The sequence below is a fragment of the Heloderma suspectum genome, chromosome 4 (genome assembly GCF_057233095.1).
Source record: "Heloderma suspectum isolate Gila_16-S chromosome 4, 16-S_ref, whole genome shotgun sequence".
Lineage (NCBI taxonomy): Eukaryota > Metazoa > Chordata > Lepidosauria > Squamata > Helodermatidae > Heloderma > Heloderma suspectum.
The window spans coordinates 303,915,487-303,933,403 of NC_139461.1; the positions used below are offsets into that span (position 1 = coordinate 303,915,487).

The 17,917-nt window shown below is 38.9% G+C and overlaps 1 protein-coding gene across 5 annotated transcripts in view; it reads right to left on the reverse strand.

Moving 5' to 3' along the window:
- Nucleotides 1-245: 245 nt before the first annotated feature.
- The window catches only part of DIDO1 (death inducer-obliterator 1), a 108,908-nt gene continuing 91,236 nt past the window's right edge, over nt 246-17,917 (reverse strand). For all 5 annotated transcript variants that reach the window (XM_084854370.1, XM_084854372.1, XM_084854369.1 and 2 more), the window contains 3 exons: nt 17,194-17,283; nt 16,106-16,301; nt 246-5,519 (listed from right to left, as the gene is read on the reverse strand). In XM_084854370.1, coding sequence (XP_084710496.1) covers nt 2,206-5,519; nt 16,106-16,301; nt 17,194-17,283 — 3,600 coding nt within the window. In that variant the 3' untranslated portion in view covers nt 246-2,205. The remainder of the gene's footprint in view (nt 5,520-16,105; nt 16,302-17,193; nt 17,284-17,917) is intronic.

Below are 17,917 nucleotides of genomic sequence, written 5' to 3' on the forward strand. Positions count from 1 at the left end.
CAACTGCTGGCTAAATCCAGATCTGGGTCCATAGTGTATGTGTCCAGACTTTGCTGCTTCCATACTGAAAAATGTGGACAAATCATGGAGCATCTTATTTACAAGATTGTTTGGTTAATGCGAAACAAAATGACAATATTTGCTTTTTAGAAAAACCTTTGAGTGAAGTATTACTTGTTTTGCAAGGTAGCCTCTGATGACGCTTCCAAGTAAACTGGAAAAATAGAGTAATAGATTATCTGGTAGATGCTGTAATAAGTTCTTATGATAATATCCATACAAAGGCTTTCTGTAGATGTTTATTTGACTTACAGTAACAAAAACCTATGAAGTTCCACATTTACTGTACAATGATATATTCTGAAATATAAAATACAATTTACAGAAACCTCTGTCAAGTAAACCTAAACAAACACTTGATTTTGCATACGTACATGTATGTCTTTAAGTTAGAAACATTTTGAATAAAAAATTACATCATAGTACATATTTTTGTTCTACACCACCTCTTTAATGTTTTGCAAAAGGTTTTGTATACAGGCCATTTTTAAATCAGAATGTCCTTGATGTTTAAAGACTAAGATGTACCAATATAAAGTGTAAATCTGTAGTGATTTATTTACGGAGTAGTGCTACTTGTAATGCAGATTTCAAAATGCAGATGTTATGAATCTAATTTTACATTTGAAAAAAGTTTATAAAAATATCAAAGTAACTGCTTATCTGTAAATGTATAAATCCAGTTGAACTGTTATTTTTCCTATGCATTGTTAAGAATTATGAAATTGAAGAATACAGGAAAACTAATAGTATACTGCATTTCACAGTGAAAAACTCTCCCCTTTAAAGCACAGAATTGTTAATATCCGCTTTATTAGTCCCATCTTTACACAAATATTTACTTCCAAAATTATCAAGATAGCCATAAGTTTGACAAGAACAGGACTGAGGTCATATTCCAGTCAAAATCAAGCACTTTTAAAATTCCACTGATGTCAATGGGACAGTTAATTACAGGCTTAAATCTCTCCCATTAAAATCAATAGGACTTAAAAGTGCTGAACCTTGGCTAGAGTATCTTCAGATATTTTAATTTATGGGTCTTTCTTGACTGAAAATTACAGGAAAAGCCAAGCTGCTTAAATTTTAAATATTCACCTCTGCATGAAGTATTAGTTCTGGTAGCTGTTTCCCCTTTGTTCGGTCAATTTATAAAACGTTTTCCAATAAGCATGTTTTAAAAGCTTAGATGTATTGTATACAGATGTAATTAATTTTCATCTATTATATCTTTTGTAAAAATGCAACATTTAAAACCTTTTACTCACATGAAAGGTAGCTATTTAGACATACTCATTTCTTGTTTGAACTCTTACCAGTTGAAGTCTGTAACTCAAAATGCCCTTGGGTAAAAAGATAATGAACTTAGAAGCTTAATATTTCTTATTCAAATACTCTGCAAGTAGTAACACTGCTCCTTAGCAGTCATTTCTTAAATACATCAAACCCATCCATAATTTGATTCACTCAGGACAGAAATATTGAGTTCTCTTGTATGTCAGAACTATGCGAGACACCAAATACTATATATTTGAGTTGTAAAGGTATGGCTTCTAAGATCTTGCTTAAATTCTCATAAAATTAGAATTCAAGTTACTGGAAAAATTAACTGTATATCCTTAAAAAGCAATGTGCTCTTTGAAGACAGTTCCCATCTTTTACTTCTGTAAATGGAAATTTCAAGATAAAGGAAGTGGCAGGAAACAAAACTTTTTAGAAATATGCTATAGCCATGATCCTTCCATGTGTTGGTGCAGTACCTGCATACAGGCTCAGCAGATCCCTGTCTCCAGAGCCCCACCCTAGCAGGTAATGCACTGGCCCAAGGAGAGGCGGGGAACAAGGCTCTCTTAAGATCTATCAGAATCTGTCTATATACAGGTTCTATGCCAATGCAGGGAAGAATTATGACTTCTGTATTTTGTAAGAAAACATTATGAACAAAATGTAGCAAGTCCAGTATGTACCTGCTTAATATCTGAATATAGGCATTTACAATTCAAAATTTATCTCATTTTTGTGAAACAGGTTTTACCAAAGTATTCTCTAACAAACAGAATATACAGTATGTACAAGTAGTACACAGTCCTTTTTTACAATTATTTTTCTTCTCAGTGACTCATTATTGAAGGGTCATTGCTTTTTTTATGTCTGCTTAGAGGATGAAGGAGCAGCTTCTGGCTGTGATGGTCTTTGGCCACCTATTTGTGTTTCTGGCTTAGAGTCTTTATCACATTCCTTACTTTTGCTCCGGTCCTTGCGATCTCTTGCTCTGTCTTTGTCACGATCCCTATCCCTTTCTCTATCTTTTTCTCTCTCCCTACTTCGAGCTCGATCTCTGTCCCTGAATTTGTCATAATCACGATCTCTGCTTCTTGATCTGTCTCGTCTTCTGTAAGTATCCCCTTCTCTGTTTCTGGGTCTCTCTCTGTTTCGTTCCCAGTCTTTACCCCGTTCTGAATCTCTTTCCCTGTCTTTGTTATAGTTTCTATCTCTGTTTTTATCCCAGTCTTTTTCTTTGTGTCTCTCCCAGTCTCTTTCCCTAGCCCTATTCCAGTTTCTGCCACGGTCCCTTTCCCAAGCCCAATTATGGTCACGATCTCTTCGTCTATCATCGGTTCCTCTATTTGATCGATTATCTGACTGATCAGGCTGCTCTGTTTTTTCCTTATTACCTCCCTCAAATCTTTCTCTCTGTCTCCCTTCAAATGTCTGAGCTCTATAGTCATTACTTCGACTCTCTCGAAAATCAGTTGCTGGCCACTGTGCTTCTGACTCAGAACTCTGCCCTGAAACATTAGGATGAGAGGCAGGTGGTCCAGTTTCATCCCACAACTCTTTCCTGTGCTGCAGTGGATGACTTGGGAGATCCAGAAGTGGTCTGGGGGCTGGTTTCATACCTTGCTGAGACTGTCCTGGAAAATTAAGTCTACTAGGGGGAGGCTCATTTTGTTCTGGAAATGGGCCAGTTGCAGGCCCCCTTGGTCCTCCAAACTGATGAGGTCCTGGACCTCTCTGGTTTGGAAATCTGGGTGGAGGGCTCCCTCTTCGTTCTTCAAATGGTGGTGGTAAAAGTCCCCTTGGTGCTGGCATGTGACCTGGAGCAGGTCCTCTTTGTCCTTCAAATTGACTTGGAGGAGGACCTCTTGAACCTCCGAAATGATTAGGTGGTGGACCTCTTGGCCCTCCAAACTGAGCTGATGGGCCTCCTCTTTGACCTTTAAATTGATTTGGTGGAGGCCTTCTTTGGCCCCCAAAAGGAAAGGGTGAAGGCCCTCTATTTCCCATAAACTGGGGAGGCTCAGGTCCTTGAGGTGCAGGAGGCCCACTCATCTCATGATACTGAGAATCTGGAAACTCCCTATGTTCCATGTGAGGTTCCCGATGATCTTCAAACTGTGAGGGTGCTTTTTCTCTTGGCCCACCATGAAATGATGGTGAAGGGCCCCTGTTGTCACCAAAAAGAGGTGGTCCATGCTGTGCAGAAAATAATGAAGGAATAGGTGCTCTTGGGGCTCCAAACCTGTTTGGTGGAGCCCCCCTTTGTCCATCATTATTTGGGGGAGGATTATGGCCCTCAGTAAACTGTTGTGCTGGACCCCTCTGCCCATGGAAGTCAGGAGCACCACACATTGGTGGAGGCCCACCTTTTTGCCCAAGAGAGGAAAATGGGGGCCCACCTCTTACTTCCTCACTTTGAATTCCGGAAGATTCCATTTGTTCATAAAAGTGGGAAGACTGAGGATTTCTTTGGTCTTCATAATGTGATGAACCTCTTTCTGCTTCAAAGTGACCAGGAATTTTCTCCTGAGATGTGAATGATGGGCTTGAAAAAGAATCTCTTACTCCTCCTGGAGCATTATTGTCCTGAGATTCATTTGACCAACCTACTGTCTGAGCATTGTTAGGTGCAGAGAAAGTGGGGATGAAACATGGGTTGGGAGGTGTGGGCAACAGTACTTTACGAATAGGTGCAGTTGTAGATGTTTCAATAGAAGCAGGTTTATGTATAGTTTCCTGGTGAACATGTGGAACATTTTCAAACTTGATAGGAACATCTTGTTCAGTGAGAGCAGAACCTTTTTCAATTGTGACCCATGTATCATTATGACTAGACTGACTAACAGAAATCAGTGTTTTATCTTCTTTGTCAAGTGAAGTTTGTAATGGACCTGAATAGCTGGGTGGGAGAATTTGTCCTGCAGAGGTTTCTCCCTGATTCACATGCTGTACATTAGAGTCAGTACTTTCATTACATTCAGTTAGAATCCTTCTAGCTTGTCGGGGATCTCGACTTTGTCTGGGGTCACTTGCCTGACTGAATACTTGAGTTTGACCTGAGGATGTAGGCAACTCAGATTTTTCAGGAGTTTGTTTTTCATGTTGGAATAACTCAGTTTTTGCTATGGATGTTTTTGGGGGTGGTGACATTAAAGCATCAGACACTGAAAAGTGAGCCATTGATACACCAACAGCTGCTCTCTGTTGCCTGAGGGCTTCTTCTTGTTCTTCCAGTTGTCTTTTCTGTTCTTCTATTTGTTTGTTTAATTCCTCTAACATTTTCTGTTGCTCTACCAAGGATGGTGGTGTAGATATGTCAGGAGCGAATGGAGCAGATGTCAAGTTGTTTTTGGGTTCTGAATACATTTTATTAGGTAAATCATCAACAGTAACCTTTGCCTCTTCTAAAATAGTTTCATCTTCTGGGTCATAAGCCTCATCTTCTTGCTCTGAAGTTTCACATTGTTTTTCAAATCCACTTTCACTACTCTGCATTTCAAAAGCTCTCTCTGGGGCATACTCTTCCTCAGGGTCATAAGGTCTGTCATCTTCCTCCTCTTCTATAGATTTATCTTTTGACATCTGCCCAAATTGCTGCACAATGGGATCTAGTAAGGGAGCAGCTGGTAGCCCTTCATCAATAATAGTTTGTCCTTCAGGCTTTGAAGCATGAGCACCTTCAGATTCCTTGGTAACAGGGTCAAAAGATTTCTTTTTCCCAAAGAGGGTTTGCAGGATGTGGTCAAGTGGCGTGGATGATTTTGAAGATGAGGAAGCAGTGGAAGATGCAGTAGTCGTGTTAGTTCCTGACATTGAAAGATTTGATGGTGCAACAGTGGTTAAATTCCCTGCTTTAACTGATGACAACATTTTTAACACAGAAGGCGTTACTGTTGGAGGTGGCTCTGAAGGTGGATTTGGGGGGGGAGGTGGTGGAGATCCAGGTGGTGTTGTACTGACAGTTGTTTCTCCAGAATAAATAGAGAATTTTGGAGATTTCTTCTCTTGCTGTGAAAGTGTACTGCTTTTAGGATATCCAGATATTTCAGTTTCTTCCTGTATCTGAATTCTGCTTCTCTTTTCATCAGTCTTTTCAGATTCTAATACAGTTGCAGGACGCTTAGCTTTTTGACAAATCACTAATCCAAGAATTAAGTTTGGACGTGTTGATTCAAGACCTGTAAGACAAAAGAAGAATACTGCATGTTATTTTAAATTTTTAGCATTAGGTAGAACTACTAAAACTGCCAAGGAATGATCTCTATTTCAAGCATATTGTTCGTATTTTATTATAGCCAAAATATTTTGCTACTAAAAGAATAAATTATAAAAGTAAGTATTTTGGTGTGACTAAAATATTAATAAAAACCAAGAAACATGAAAAAGTTACAAGTGTATCCAAATTTCATTTTAAGATTAATAAACATAATAATCATAATTTAGTGAAGAAGCCCATGCCATAATTACAAGTGCCCAATTGTCATCAGTGTATCATCTTCCTTATAAGTTACTGAGAACCCTATATATGTTTTATGTGACAGAACTGTTAAGTAATTTTCACACCCTTAATTCAAATAAGTTTAATAAAGGAAAAATGCTGATACCAAGTCAGGTGGTCTTTATTATAAACTATTATTTATTTATTTATTTATTTATTGCATTTATACCCCGCCTTTCTCCCTCTCGCAAGGAACTCAAGGCGGCTTACATTATCCTCCTCCTCACCGTTGTATCCTCACAACAACAACCCTGTGAGGTAGGTTGGGCTGAGAGTCTGTGACTGGCCCAAAGTCACCCAGTGAGCTTCCATGGCCAAGTGGGGACTAGAACCCGGATCTCCCGGCTCCCAGTCCGTCACTCTCACCACTACACTACACTGGCTCTAAACTATAGAAAATATTACAAGCATAAGAGACTGAAACTCCTGGTAGAACATTAAAAATGTACTACAATGTACTACCAATTCACCACAAAGGTTGCAATTCATGTCTGTTAATATCAAGTGTTAATTATGTTGTGTTTTAATAATGTCATTTGTGATGTAACAGTGTGGTGGGACTTGCATTTGAAGTTAATATTTTATTTATAATATAATATAATATATAATATTCCTGCATTGAGCAGGGGGTTGGACTCGATGGCCTTGTAGGCCCCTTCCATCCCTACTATTCTATGATTCTATGATTTGATTCAGATCCCAAAACCCAGTAATTATTTACAGGCACACATACTCCTTGACCCAGGAAATATCTTATACATTTCAGTTGAAAGAACTGGACTGAACATCCTATGGAATGCAATGGGTCCAATCCCTCTAAGTGAAATGAACTAGGCTTCTACTGCATTCCTATACTCAATTACCTCGGAATAAATCCCATTGAATTCAATGTATAAACATGCACTGTTAATGTACACATGGAAAATTAATGGTATAGCTATGCCTTTGGAAACTTTTGTGGTTCTGTTACATAAATCTGTAAATAATAAAGGGTCCAGCCCTAAAAAATGATCAATTTTGCTATTAATTCTCCCCACTGAACCTGTACAAACATTCAGCAAATAAATATATGAATGTTATAGACTTTAAAAATAACATTTAAATCAGTATCAGAATATTGTCCTTTGCACTCTGCTAATATGTTGTAGTAAAACAAATGAAATGTTTTATTTTCTTGTTTAATTTCACCATAAAAAAGAGTGCTACACAGAGGACAAAGCAGTCTAATATGTTGTGGATCAAATAATCTAATGTTCAGGATCAAATTTTTATTCTAAGAATATTTCTAATGAGCATAAACTTGATTATAATTTGGAGAGGGATCTGGCTAAGTGCAGCATTCAACTGATCCATCAAGTGCCAGATTTAGGTGCTAGCCTAGTAAGCCATGGCTTAGGGCCTCATATTAAAAGGGGCCTCTAAATACTTTGGAGATAATAAGGACTTATTATAATTTGGCTTAAATACCTTTTCATATAAAATCCACCACCCAAATTCTGAACTCTGACCTCTCCATCCCAACCCCATCAACTTCCCTTCCAGGGCTGCTGGATGACTTGCATCATCTACAGATTGCCCAGTCTCACCTCAGACCTCAGAGGAGAGAATGGGAGCTAGGATTACTGCAAGTCTGTATATGTTTTGTTTAGAATACCAGTATTAATTTTTCATTACAAGCTATATTGCTACATCCATTAAGTCTGATCTCTGCAGTTGCTCTTGTGTTTCTATAAATTAAAAGTCTCCAGTTTCGTATATGGTAACTAAGAAATCATAAAGTATTGATAATACAAATAAAGCTTATTGCATGAAGTATCTTTTATTTAGTTTTTCCTCACTGCATTATTACCTATGTATATATGCAAATATAATGGTTTACCTTTCTATTATAATGTAATACACGTTTTTCTCTTTTATTTTTTATGGTATGGGGCCTCTGAATCCTGACATGGTTTAGGGCCTCAGCATGTCTTAATCTGGCCCTGGATCCATCATTTCCACATTTGTAAAGGGTCCTACCAATATAATTTTGCCTCTGCAAACCAGTTGATCTCATCTCCTTCCTGAAAATCATCCTCTTCACCTTGAATCCCTAATACTGCATTATTTCCAATACTTTCATCTAGCAGTCCAATGATCTAACCTATAATCTGTTTACCACAGTATACTACAATAGTTACTGGGCTGGCTGCCACTGTTATTAATGCATTTCAGCTTTCATTTTGTTGTTATATAGCCACTTGTGTTTTAATTCTGTGTGTCTTAAGTAATTTGGGAGTAACAATAATTTACATTTCAATTGCCGCTATTTCTCATTAATGTTTTAATCCTAAAGCTGGTGTATATTTTTTTAAACTTAAATTGTCCTAAATATATTTGATAGGAAACTACTGCACTTGATTTCCTTTACGATTAAGCATGCTTGCATTTCAGTTGAAGGTATAATTTTTTACATACTTAAAATCTAACATGTGCTTACGAGTGTATGCTTAGTGAGGATGAAAACCAATTGCTGAATCAATGTATTGTATGAAGTGGATAAGTACTTTGAAAAGACAACATGTTTTAGAACAGTAATGAATCAATGTGGGATTTAAGCGTAATGACACAGCTGTTAGTATGGTAATCTGATTATGATAACTTTTAAACTGATTTTGAAAAAAAATTAAAATGCTTATGTAACATTTCAAAAAGGAACTTCTATTGTGATTCCCAATATAGCTGTAATTTGCACCTTTTAGTTCTGATAAAATACTTTTCCAGGAATTTTAGACAGCAGTCCTATACACACTTACCTGGAAATGCCATTGAATTCAATGGGGCTTACTTCTGAGTAGACATGTATAGGAGTGCACTGTCATCAACAATTTCTTCAGATTTTTCCTATTATCAGGTGGTCGGTGTTACTCTGCATAACCTTTGTTGTCTGAACAAGCTTAACTCTCCATCCATTTCCCCCGTCTTCACTACTTCTCCATCAATCCCTATTCTCTCTCCATCACCTTTGTTCCACTGTGGGCATGAACTATCAGTTCTGTGTCCTGTACAGGGCCTACTGCAATTTTGGAATTCAACAAATCTTGAATAGCATCAAGTTAGGATAGCAAGGGATTTAAACCAACTATGTTTAAGTGACTTTAATGTGACCAATGCAGTTTAAATTCAAGAGCAGTGGCTTGAGAATGTAGGTGAAATTGCATGAAAATCAAAATTATTTTGAGCTTGCTAGCTAAAACCTCCTGCGTACAGGTAGGTGTAAAATAAATTGGTTTTAAATAACTAACCTAATAATTTCGAAAGGGTGAGCTGAAATGCTTTTTAGCCAACAGTTGAAGAAGCTTATAAATAGAAACCCTGTAGAATTTAAAATCACTGCTTTAAAAAAAAAGTAATTTCCAAATGGTAGTTTGGACTCAGCAGTGGGTAATGGGAATTTTCTGAAGCAAACCAGGTTACAAGCAATAGTTTATGGCACAATGTGACATAAGAAGTTATTTCTTTATGAAGGAATAGCTAGCAACCTCAAAGACAATTTCCAATGGCAATCTTAGTAAAAGAAAACTACAAGAACTAATATCAAAATTTGTTTCTGGACGAAGCTTAAGGACATTGAAATGGAAGGACTAGAACTAAAACGTTCCTCTTTTTAAAACATGGCTAAGTGTGTTCATTGTACATTTTCTATTTTTCTAGACAGCATTTATCAGAATATGAGTTAGAGGCTTATTTCATAATGAAAATTGAAATTATCTAAGGACATGAGTCCCTGTCTCTAAAGGAAATGTATTTATTTATTTACAATATTTATATACTGCTCCACATCAAAAGATTTCAGAGCGCTGAACAGCGAAGATAAAATAAAACACCATGTTAAAACAATTATAACATTTTAAAAAGAAACAAGTTCTGATAAGACCAATTTTAATAAACCGCAGCTGGTCACTCAGGGAAGGCTTCCTGAAATAACAATGTCTTCACAGGAGGAGCCGGAAGGAACACAATGTTGGCACCTGCCTGACCTCCAAAAGCAGGGAGTTCCACAGGAAGGGGCCCACCACACTGCAGGCTCTTTTCCTGGTGGGTTCCAACTGGGCCATGGGTCCATGTGGACCAATTTATGTGCAACCGTTGCTGCCCAGGCCAAAAGATTGGGATAGGGCTTACTATGTGTTCAGAAAACTGTATGGAGGCTTCCTGCTTCTAAATAGGAACTAAACGTTGCACATTTGTATAATCACCATAAGTTTTTTTTAAAGGTTGTACCTACTCAAAGATTTTAATATACTTTTTTCTGGATATAAAAGCAAGACATTTTATTTTAAAAATGGATTTCTTATTCACACAAAAAAATCACTGATTGAAGTGCAATCCAGTGCTATTCATTGAGCAGCAGCAGCTCCAGTCACTTTGCTGCAGTCATATCCCTTATTCATCACTGACATTAGCAGTCCTGAGACTGGTTCAGAACTGCTGAACCAGTCCTGAACCATCCCTCAATGAGTTGCACTTATCAGCAGTGTGGATTATCTTGCTTGCTTTTGAGGGAATGGGAAAACAGATGTGAATGAACAGCAAAAAAGGGGCTGTAGGAAGAATGTGGTCCCCAGCAAATATTGCTACCCTACATAATATATAAATACATTATAAATATAGGTAATGAATAACAGGCACAGATCCTGCTGCTTTTTCATTGAGAAGATCCTTCTTTCAGTTACTACAATAGCAGAAAGAAAATATTTAAAGCAAAGATGTGGACTAGAGAACACCAGTTTTCTAAAATAATACTGATCCTCTGTTGTTGGAAATTTGTGGAAGTTGTGCATGGAGATGAGTTTTGCAGATATACACTATTTCCTTGGTGGTTAAAGAGTATGCCAAGTTTCCCAAAAAAAGATACATACTGCCACTGTTTGAGAACACAGAAGTCAAAGTGTCTGTGGAAGAATAGGGAAAATACTAATCATGAAGTTCCAGGAAAAATGTCTGGAAGTGCTGGAAAGACTTTTGGTGAACTGAAATCAAGCCCAAGAAAACATACTTGTAGCAACAGTGGTTGGTGGACAATTGTATACCTGAAGAATCCACATAGGTTATCCCACCCTCCCTCTGCATTGGTTGCAGGTGGGGAGGGAAATGAGTAGAAATAGAGAAGATACAATTGCTCCTAGGTCACTTTGTTGTGGGAGTGTTGATAGAGGAGCTGTGATCATTTACCTATGTAGGAACAGAATTCCTTAGTGAGGTTGGGAACAGTTATTCTGGTCTACTTTTCCATTTCCCATTAACAATTCAGAAGAGAAATGAAAACAAATAACTGATGCCACCGAAACTTTTATGTCACAACTATTTGGCCCATAACCTTTCTCCTTATAAAATGAAACTACTTTACTTTCTCTTTTTGTCTAAGGCTGCAAAACTACACACTTACCTGGGAGCAGATCCCATGGAATTCAGTGGGGCTTACTGCAGAGTAGACATGCACAGAATTACGCTGTTAAGCACTATGCAGTCTCCATCTTAAATGTTATTATAGCCAGTGTTTTTTATTTTATTTTATTTATTAAATTCCTTAATCGCCCATTTGGCTGGTTACGCGGCCACTCTGGGCGATGGTACGATTTAAAACAGTAACATTATACATTAAAACATTTAAAAATACCCTAACCAACCCTGAATGCCTGCCTGAATAACCAAGTTTTCAGTGCATGGCGGAAGCTCATTAAGAGGGGGCATGGTGGAGTTCCCTAGGGAGGGAGTTCCACAGAGTGGGGGCCACCACAAAGAAGGCCTTCTTCGTCCTCACCAGCCTAGCTGTCCTGGCTGATGGGACAGAGAGGCGGCCATCTGAGGCTGATCTTGTTAAGCGGCATGTCTGGTGTTGCTGGAGGAGCTCCTTGAGATAGGCTGGGCCAGAACTGCATATGGTTTTAAAGGTCAAAACCATCACCTTGAATTTGGCCTGGAAAACAACTGGTAACCAGTGCAACTCCTTCAGCACCGGAGTGATGTGATCACACCGGTGGCTGCCTTTAATCAGGCAAGCCGCTGCGTTCTGCAGCAGCTGCAGCTTCCGAACCATCTTCAAGGGTAACCCCATATAGAGCACACTACAGTAGTCTAGATGAGAAGAGACCGGGGCATGTACTACCGATGGGAGCAGATGGTCGGGAAGGTAGGGGAGCAGCCGCCGTATCAGATGGAGTTGGTACAATGCTGTCCAGCTCACGGCTGACACCTGAGCCTCCAAGGACAGCTGGGAGTCTAAAATGACCCACATGCTGTGGTCCTGGTCTTTCAAGGGTAGCCGTACCTCATTCAACACCAGGTCAACATCCCCCAACCTCCTCTTGTATCCCACCAAAAGTACCTCAGTCTTGTCAGGGTTCAGCTTCAGCTTATTCCTCCCCATCCAGCCACTCACCGTCTCCAGACATTTGGACAGGGATTCTACGGCCAACCCTGATGAAGATTTGAATGACAGAGCTGCATGTCATCCACATATTGATGACACCGCGCCCCAAACATCCTGACGATAGTCCCCAGCGGCTTCACATAGATGTTAAATAGCATCGGGGAGAGGATGGAACCCTGTGGCACCCCACACGTGAGCAGCCACGGGTCTGACACCTCCTCTCCCAGTGCTACCCTCTGGTATCTGCCCAAGAGGAAGGACCGGAACCACAGTAATGATGTCGTCTCCAATGCCCATCCTCTCCAGGCGGTCCAGGAGGATACCATGGTCAACGGTATCAAAAGCCACTGAGAGGTCGAGGAGAACAAGGAAGGAGCATTTGCCCCTATCCAAAGCCCTCCTCATATCATCCACCAAGGCGACCAAGGCCGTTTCTGTCCCATGCCCAGGCCTGAAGCCCAATTGAAATGGATTTAATGGATATTTAATCTTTGAGACATTCTAACAGCATTTATATATTTATTTGGTTTTTAAAAAAAATATTTTGCCTTAGAATGGAAGTAAAGCAATAGTCTGAAATCCAGAAGGAATCCTATGATACGTAATATACATGCCTCAACCATGCTTGTAGAATAGCACTCTAGCACTCTATTAGGTATCACTGTCTATTTAAATTGGGAGATATATATTCACAAACTAGAAAGAGTAAAATGTATTATTAAACTTATGATAAGATTTAAACTGAAAGAGACAATGACCACTTTGCATAAAATATTTTATTGAGATTACGTAACGGAAGCAGTAAATTTCATTTGGCATTACTTGAAAAGTGAGGATTGCATATTTTATACCTTTCCCCATACATTTATGCATACACCAAAGAACTGAGATAATGCCTTGTCTGAAAAGATCCTAATAGCCCTATTATAAAAAGTGATTAATATACAAATGTAAAGTAGCATTACTTTCTAAAAAGGTGTGGACTCTGAAGCCTAAACCCATGGTCTTGAGTTGATCAATCCTATAATCCACAACCCTTTCATAAATCTGCAGTACCTGCCATTTATTTTGTCCACTTTCTGTGATATGAACAAAGTTTCAAGGTTTTGTCTGTTGTAGTCTTCAATATTCTGGTCGGAATCCAGTGTTGCATATCAGGACTTCCTCCTCCTCTCTTCTAACCCTGCGACACCCTCAAAATCTGCTCCAGAAGGTCCCCAACCTTGTGGAGCAGTTTTTGAGGGTGTGTGTGGGGGGGGGGGGTGCAGAGGGAGGGGGAATCACCCCCCCCCCCTCCCTGGTACCTCTGACAGACATAGTCAGCTTAATAGATTTCACCCTCTTCATTTAGGAGACAACCAAAAATGGCCAATGTATTTTGCAAAGCCAGTGAATTCCCTCCTTTCCCCTTCAAAATTACATTTCTATTAATAGTAGTCATGGGGGAGACAGTTCAATATCTCTGAGGGATTATTTCTTGTTACAGAAATAATGGAAATGTAGTTTGCATTTCTCCAAATTGTAAAATACCCTTTACTAAGATACCATCTCTTCTTTTATATAAATTAAAGCCAATTCAAGCATTAAGCTGAAATCCTATGCACATTTACTTGGGAATAAGTCCCATTAACCTTAATAGACTTACTTCTGAGTAGACATGCACAAGATTGTACTGTAAATAGGACACTTTATACGAGATTATCATCTCAAAACACACATGGGATATCATGGTTTGGATACTATCCTCACATTTAAACAATCCTGCAGGTATGGCTGTGAGAGCTGGACTATAAGGAAGGCTGAGCGCCGAAGAATTGATGTTTTCGAACTGTGGTGCTGGAGAAGATTCTTACAAGTCCCCTGGACTGCAAGGAGATCAAATCAGTCAGTCCTAAAGGAAATCAACCCTAACTGCTCACTGGAAGGACAGATACTGAAGCTGAAGCTCAAATATTTTGGCCACCTAATGTGAAGAGAAAACTCCCTGGAAAAGACCCTGATGCTGGGAAAGATTGAAGGCAAAAGGAGAAGGGGACGGCAGAGGATGAGATGGCTAGATAGCATCACCGATGCAATGAATATGGACTTGAACACACTCCGGGAGAGAGCGGAGGACAGGAAGGCCTGGCGTGCTATGGTCCATGGGGTCACGAAGAGTCGGACACGACTGAACAACAACAACAACTTGATGTATATGTAAACTTCCAACAGCAGGGGAACGATGTGGTGGTGTTTTGCAACAAACCTCACACACCTTCTGAGCAGGCACAGTCCCATTAGAAGATTGCACCATATCTCCCTCCCTCTCCCTGAGATGGCCTTCAGATCACAGAGAAATATGCAGTCCAAGGTAATCTTTTGATAGTCGGTATTTTAAAATCAGGTTCTTTGCCTACAGATTTTTTTTACTGATTTAGAATGTGCCTTTAGGTCACCGTTATCAAATTGTATTTCAGGGATGCCTGGGTTTGAATAAATTTATCAGGAGTTTATAAGATTGGTAATGGCAAACAAGCTTCCTTGAAATATAGTTTGCTCATGATTATTGGTCTTCCCTTGAAATGAACAACTGCAGGGTAGTGTTGGATGTGATGTAACTTTTAAGGTGTAGACTCAGTTCACATGGGCTAAGTTATTTAAAATGAATTATTTCCTCAGAAGTAATCTGTCAAGGGACTGCATGCCCATGGTGAGCGGGGTCAAAGCCAGAAGTGCGTGAGGTCACCCCTGTTCTCTCTCTTTCTGCACCTCATTTTCTCTCTTGCCTCTTTCAACCAGCCAGTGGCTGCTGGGGAAGTAAACATCATTAGAGGTTTGAACTGATTGCTTACAGAGCGCTTTTGAAATTAGGCCAAGTGATGCGTGTTGCTCTCAGGTTGCCCACCCCTGACTTAGACTAGTCTTCCCCAACACATGCCCTCCAGATGTTTTGGCTACAACTCCCATCAGCTCCAGCCAACATGGCCAATGGTCAGGAATGCTGGGAGAGCTTCGGCACTCTTGAGGAGTGCAGAAGCTCAGAAGTAGAGACTTAAACAAATCAAGTTATTTCTATTGTGACTTGTTAGTATGCAACACTTGTTTAATTAAAACTATTTTTTAGGTAGGAAAAAGTCCTCAAGAAAAAAGGCATGAACTTCGTAATGATTTTCTGCTTCTGTGTGATTTATCCCAGATTGTTAGGGCACCTGATTAAGCTCACGTCACACTACTTGTATGGCAGCTTAGTGTGTGTGTGTGATTTTCAGTTATAAAATCTTGGTCTCTGAGCCTGCTCCTCCCTCCCTCTACTAGGAGATGTCAGTGCCCAAACCTGAAGATGTTGTAGGTTTTTAATGTGAGAGACTGAGTACACCTTGAATACAGTTGTTCGCACATCACAATGTTCAATAACCAGCATGTAGATCTTACCTTTCAACCTAAATGACGTTTTGTGAGCTTCTGTGCTTGCCACTATTTGAAGATGCTGCCCACTTGTATTCTGGAGTATGTCATGTTGTGTATCAATATCTTAAAATAGGACTATCCTAGCTATGACTTTTTAAAAGAACAAAATAATTTGTAATCCTATGGAATAAAAGGCTTCATTTATATATTATATGATTTATATTATGTTATACTATACTATACTATATTATATATGGTATTCACATCTTATATGAGCTTTGGAGCAGAGAGTTAAAATTCTTGCAGTTACATTACTCAACTTCCAAAACTGTTGTTTGTATATCATCCCTTATTTTTCCATGTTTATCTAACTGAAGCATGTGTTATGCATGACGTCTGGTATAACATCCTAAGTTGTAACTTAGGAGGTTGGAAGTATTTGGGGTTTCCTACAATTCATTGCTTACCTGGTCCCTCAAAGGGCAAAAGTTTGGATGGAATAGGATCCTTAGCACTGAGAGGTATCAAATAGAGGTCCTTGACATGTCTGTTGTTATTAGCTACAACACCAAATCGGCCACGACTGCTAAAATAGGAGTAGAGCGAAATATAGGCAACCTCCTCCTCTTCTGTTGCAGGGTGGAAACGGATCAAGCATAGTTCCTACAATACAAAAATATAAAGGTAAAACATTGACCTATCAGTAATAAATAAAAGAGCAAATAAGGGCAATATGGCATTAATGCAGCTAACATTTTTATTTTAGGAAAAAATAATCCCAGAATTATGGTGCTAATCTCAAAGGTTGTATAATATTTTTAAACATCATATTTTAGTTATTATTTTTTGCATCACCTTATCAAATAATTCAAGGTATTGTAAAATTAGATCGTTCTCAATGTGATTTTACTTCACAATGATTCAAGTTTTTAAAAAATTAAATATCTCCAGAGCTTCATCTACAACAGAAGCCTTAACATCAGTGTTACTGTGATGGTCGCTATGAAATCACTGATAATTCAAACTGTGCTGGAAATTACAAAGTCACTAGCAGAGGTCCACAGGGGTAGAAAGAATGAGGAGAAAAAGAGTGTACGGGTGGAACAGCCAGCAGGGCAAGCTGTTATATTCTTTTGCTTGACTTAGGGTGCAATCCTATGCATCCCCCATGATGTCTCGAGAATGCTGGGAGTTGTAAGGCTTTTATCTATGTAAACATGCATAAGATTATGCCCTTGAAAAATTTTATATACAACTTATTGGCTGGGATCCAAAAAGCTATCGAGGGGGGGATCCAGTAGTAATTTTAACTTTTTATTTTAAAGAGTGAATCTGTATGCCATATTTCGAGAAACTTTTTGAAGTCCCCTCCATTTTAAAAGGTATCCAGTGCAAAGCATTGGGAGTTGCTGTACAAGAAACTCAAGCCCAATCTTTCCCCTTCTCTTGGGCAAAAGAACTAGTTGTATGGTTCATTGGATCCCATCCATTATCATTATTTCAAATAAAGTACGAATTCCTTCAGCTTTATCAGACTTTTTGTTTAAATGAATACCTTTGACACAGAAGATTTAAGTTTGCCAATATAATCCCACACTGTCTTCGGTGAGATTCTTCCTCCAATATGAATTGTATCTGGTAAATCCTAAATAAGAAGTATTACATGGTGTGAGAAGAGGGCATAATGTGATGGCAAAGTATACTTTCTTTACTACAATATAAATACATTTATACTTACAAATAGAAGCTATATTGTGTTGTTGTTGTTGTTTTTTACTATAGCCAGGGTAGTTCATAATTCTATCCTTCCCCTTCACATCTCAACATTTAGCACAAAACAATTGCCTAGCTGATCCCACAAACCACAGATGCTCAAACTTTCGGGTTGGTTAAATGTTATAATTTCTGAATCTGGTATGAGAGGGAGTGCTTCTCAAATGTCTGCAACCATGCTGTACTTCCTATCTGGGAACTGGGAGTAACATCTGACTGTATAGAACATGGCTTGCATCTATATACAGGTTGTCTTGACCCCACCTTCTGTTCCTCTTTTAGAGAATAGGGTCTAGAAAATCTTGGGAACAGGTGTACACAGAATTTGGCCAGGTCAAATATTACTTTTTTATACAGGGAAAATGGGCTGGTAATGCAGGGTATCGAAGGGTATGAGCCTGAGGCTCACTCCCTCACACAGAAGGCTCATAATTCAACATTTGGCCAGGCTCTTTGCGTGTAACTCTGAGAAACACACAGGTTTTATGTAAACAAATATTATTTTG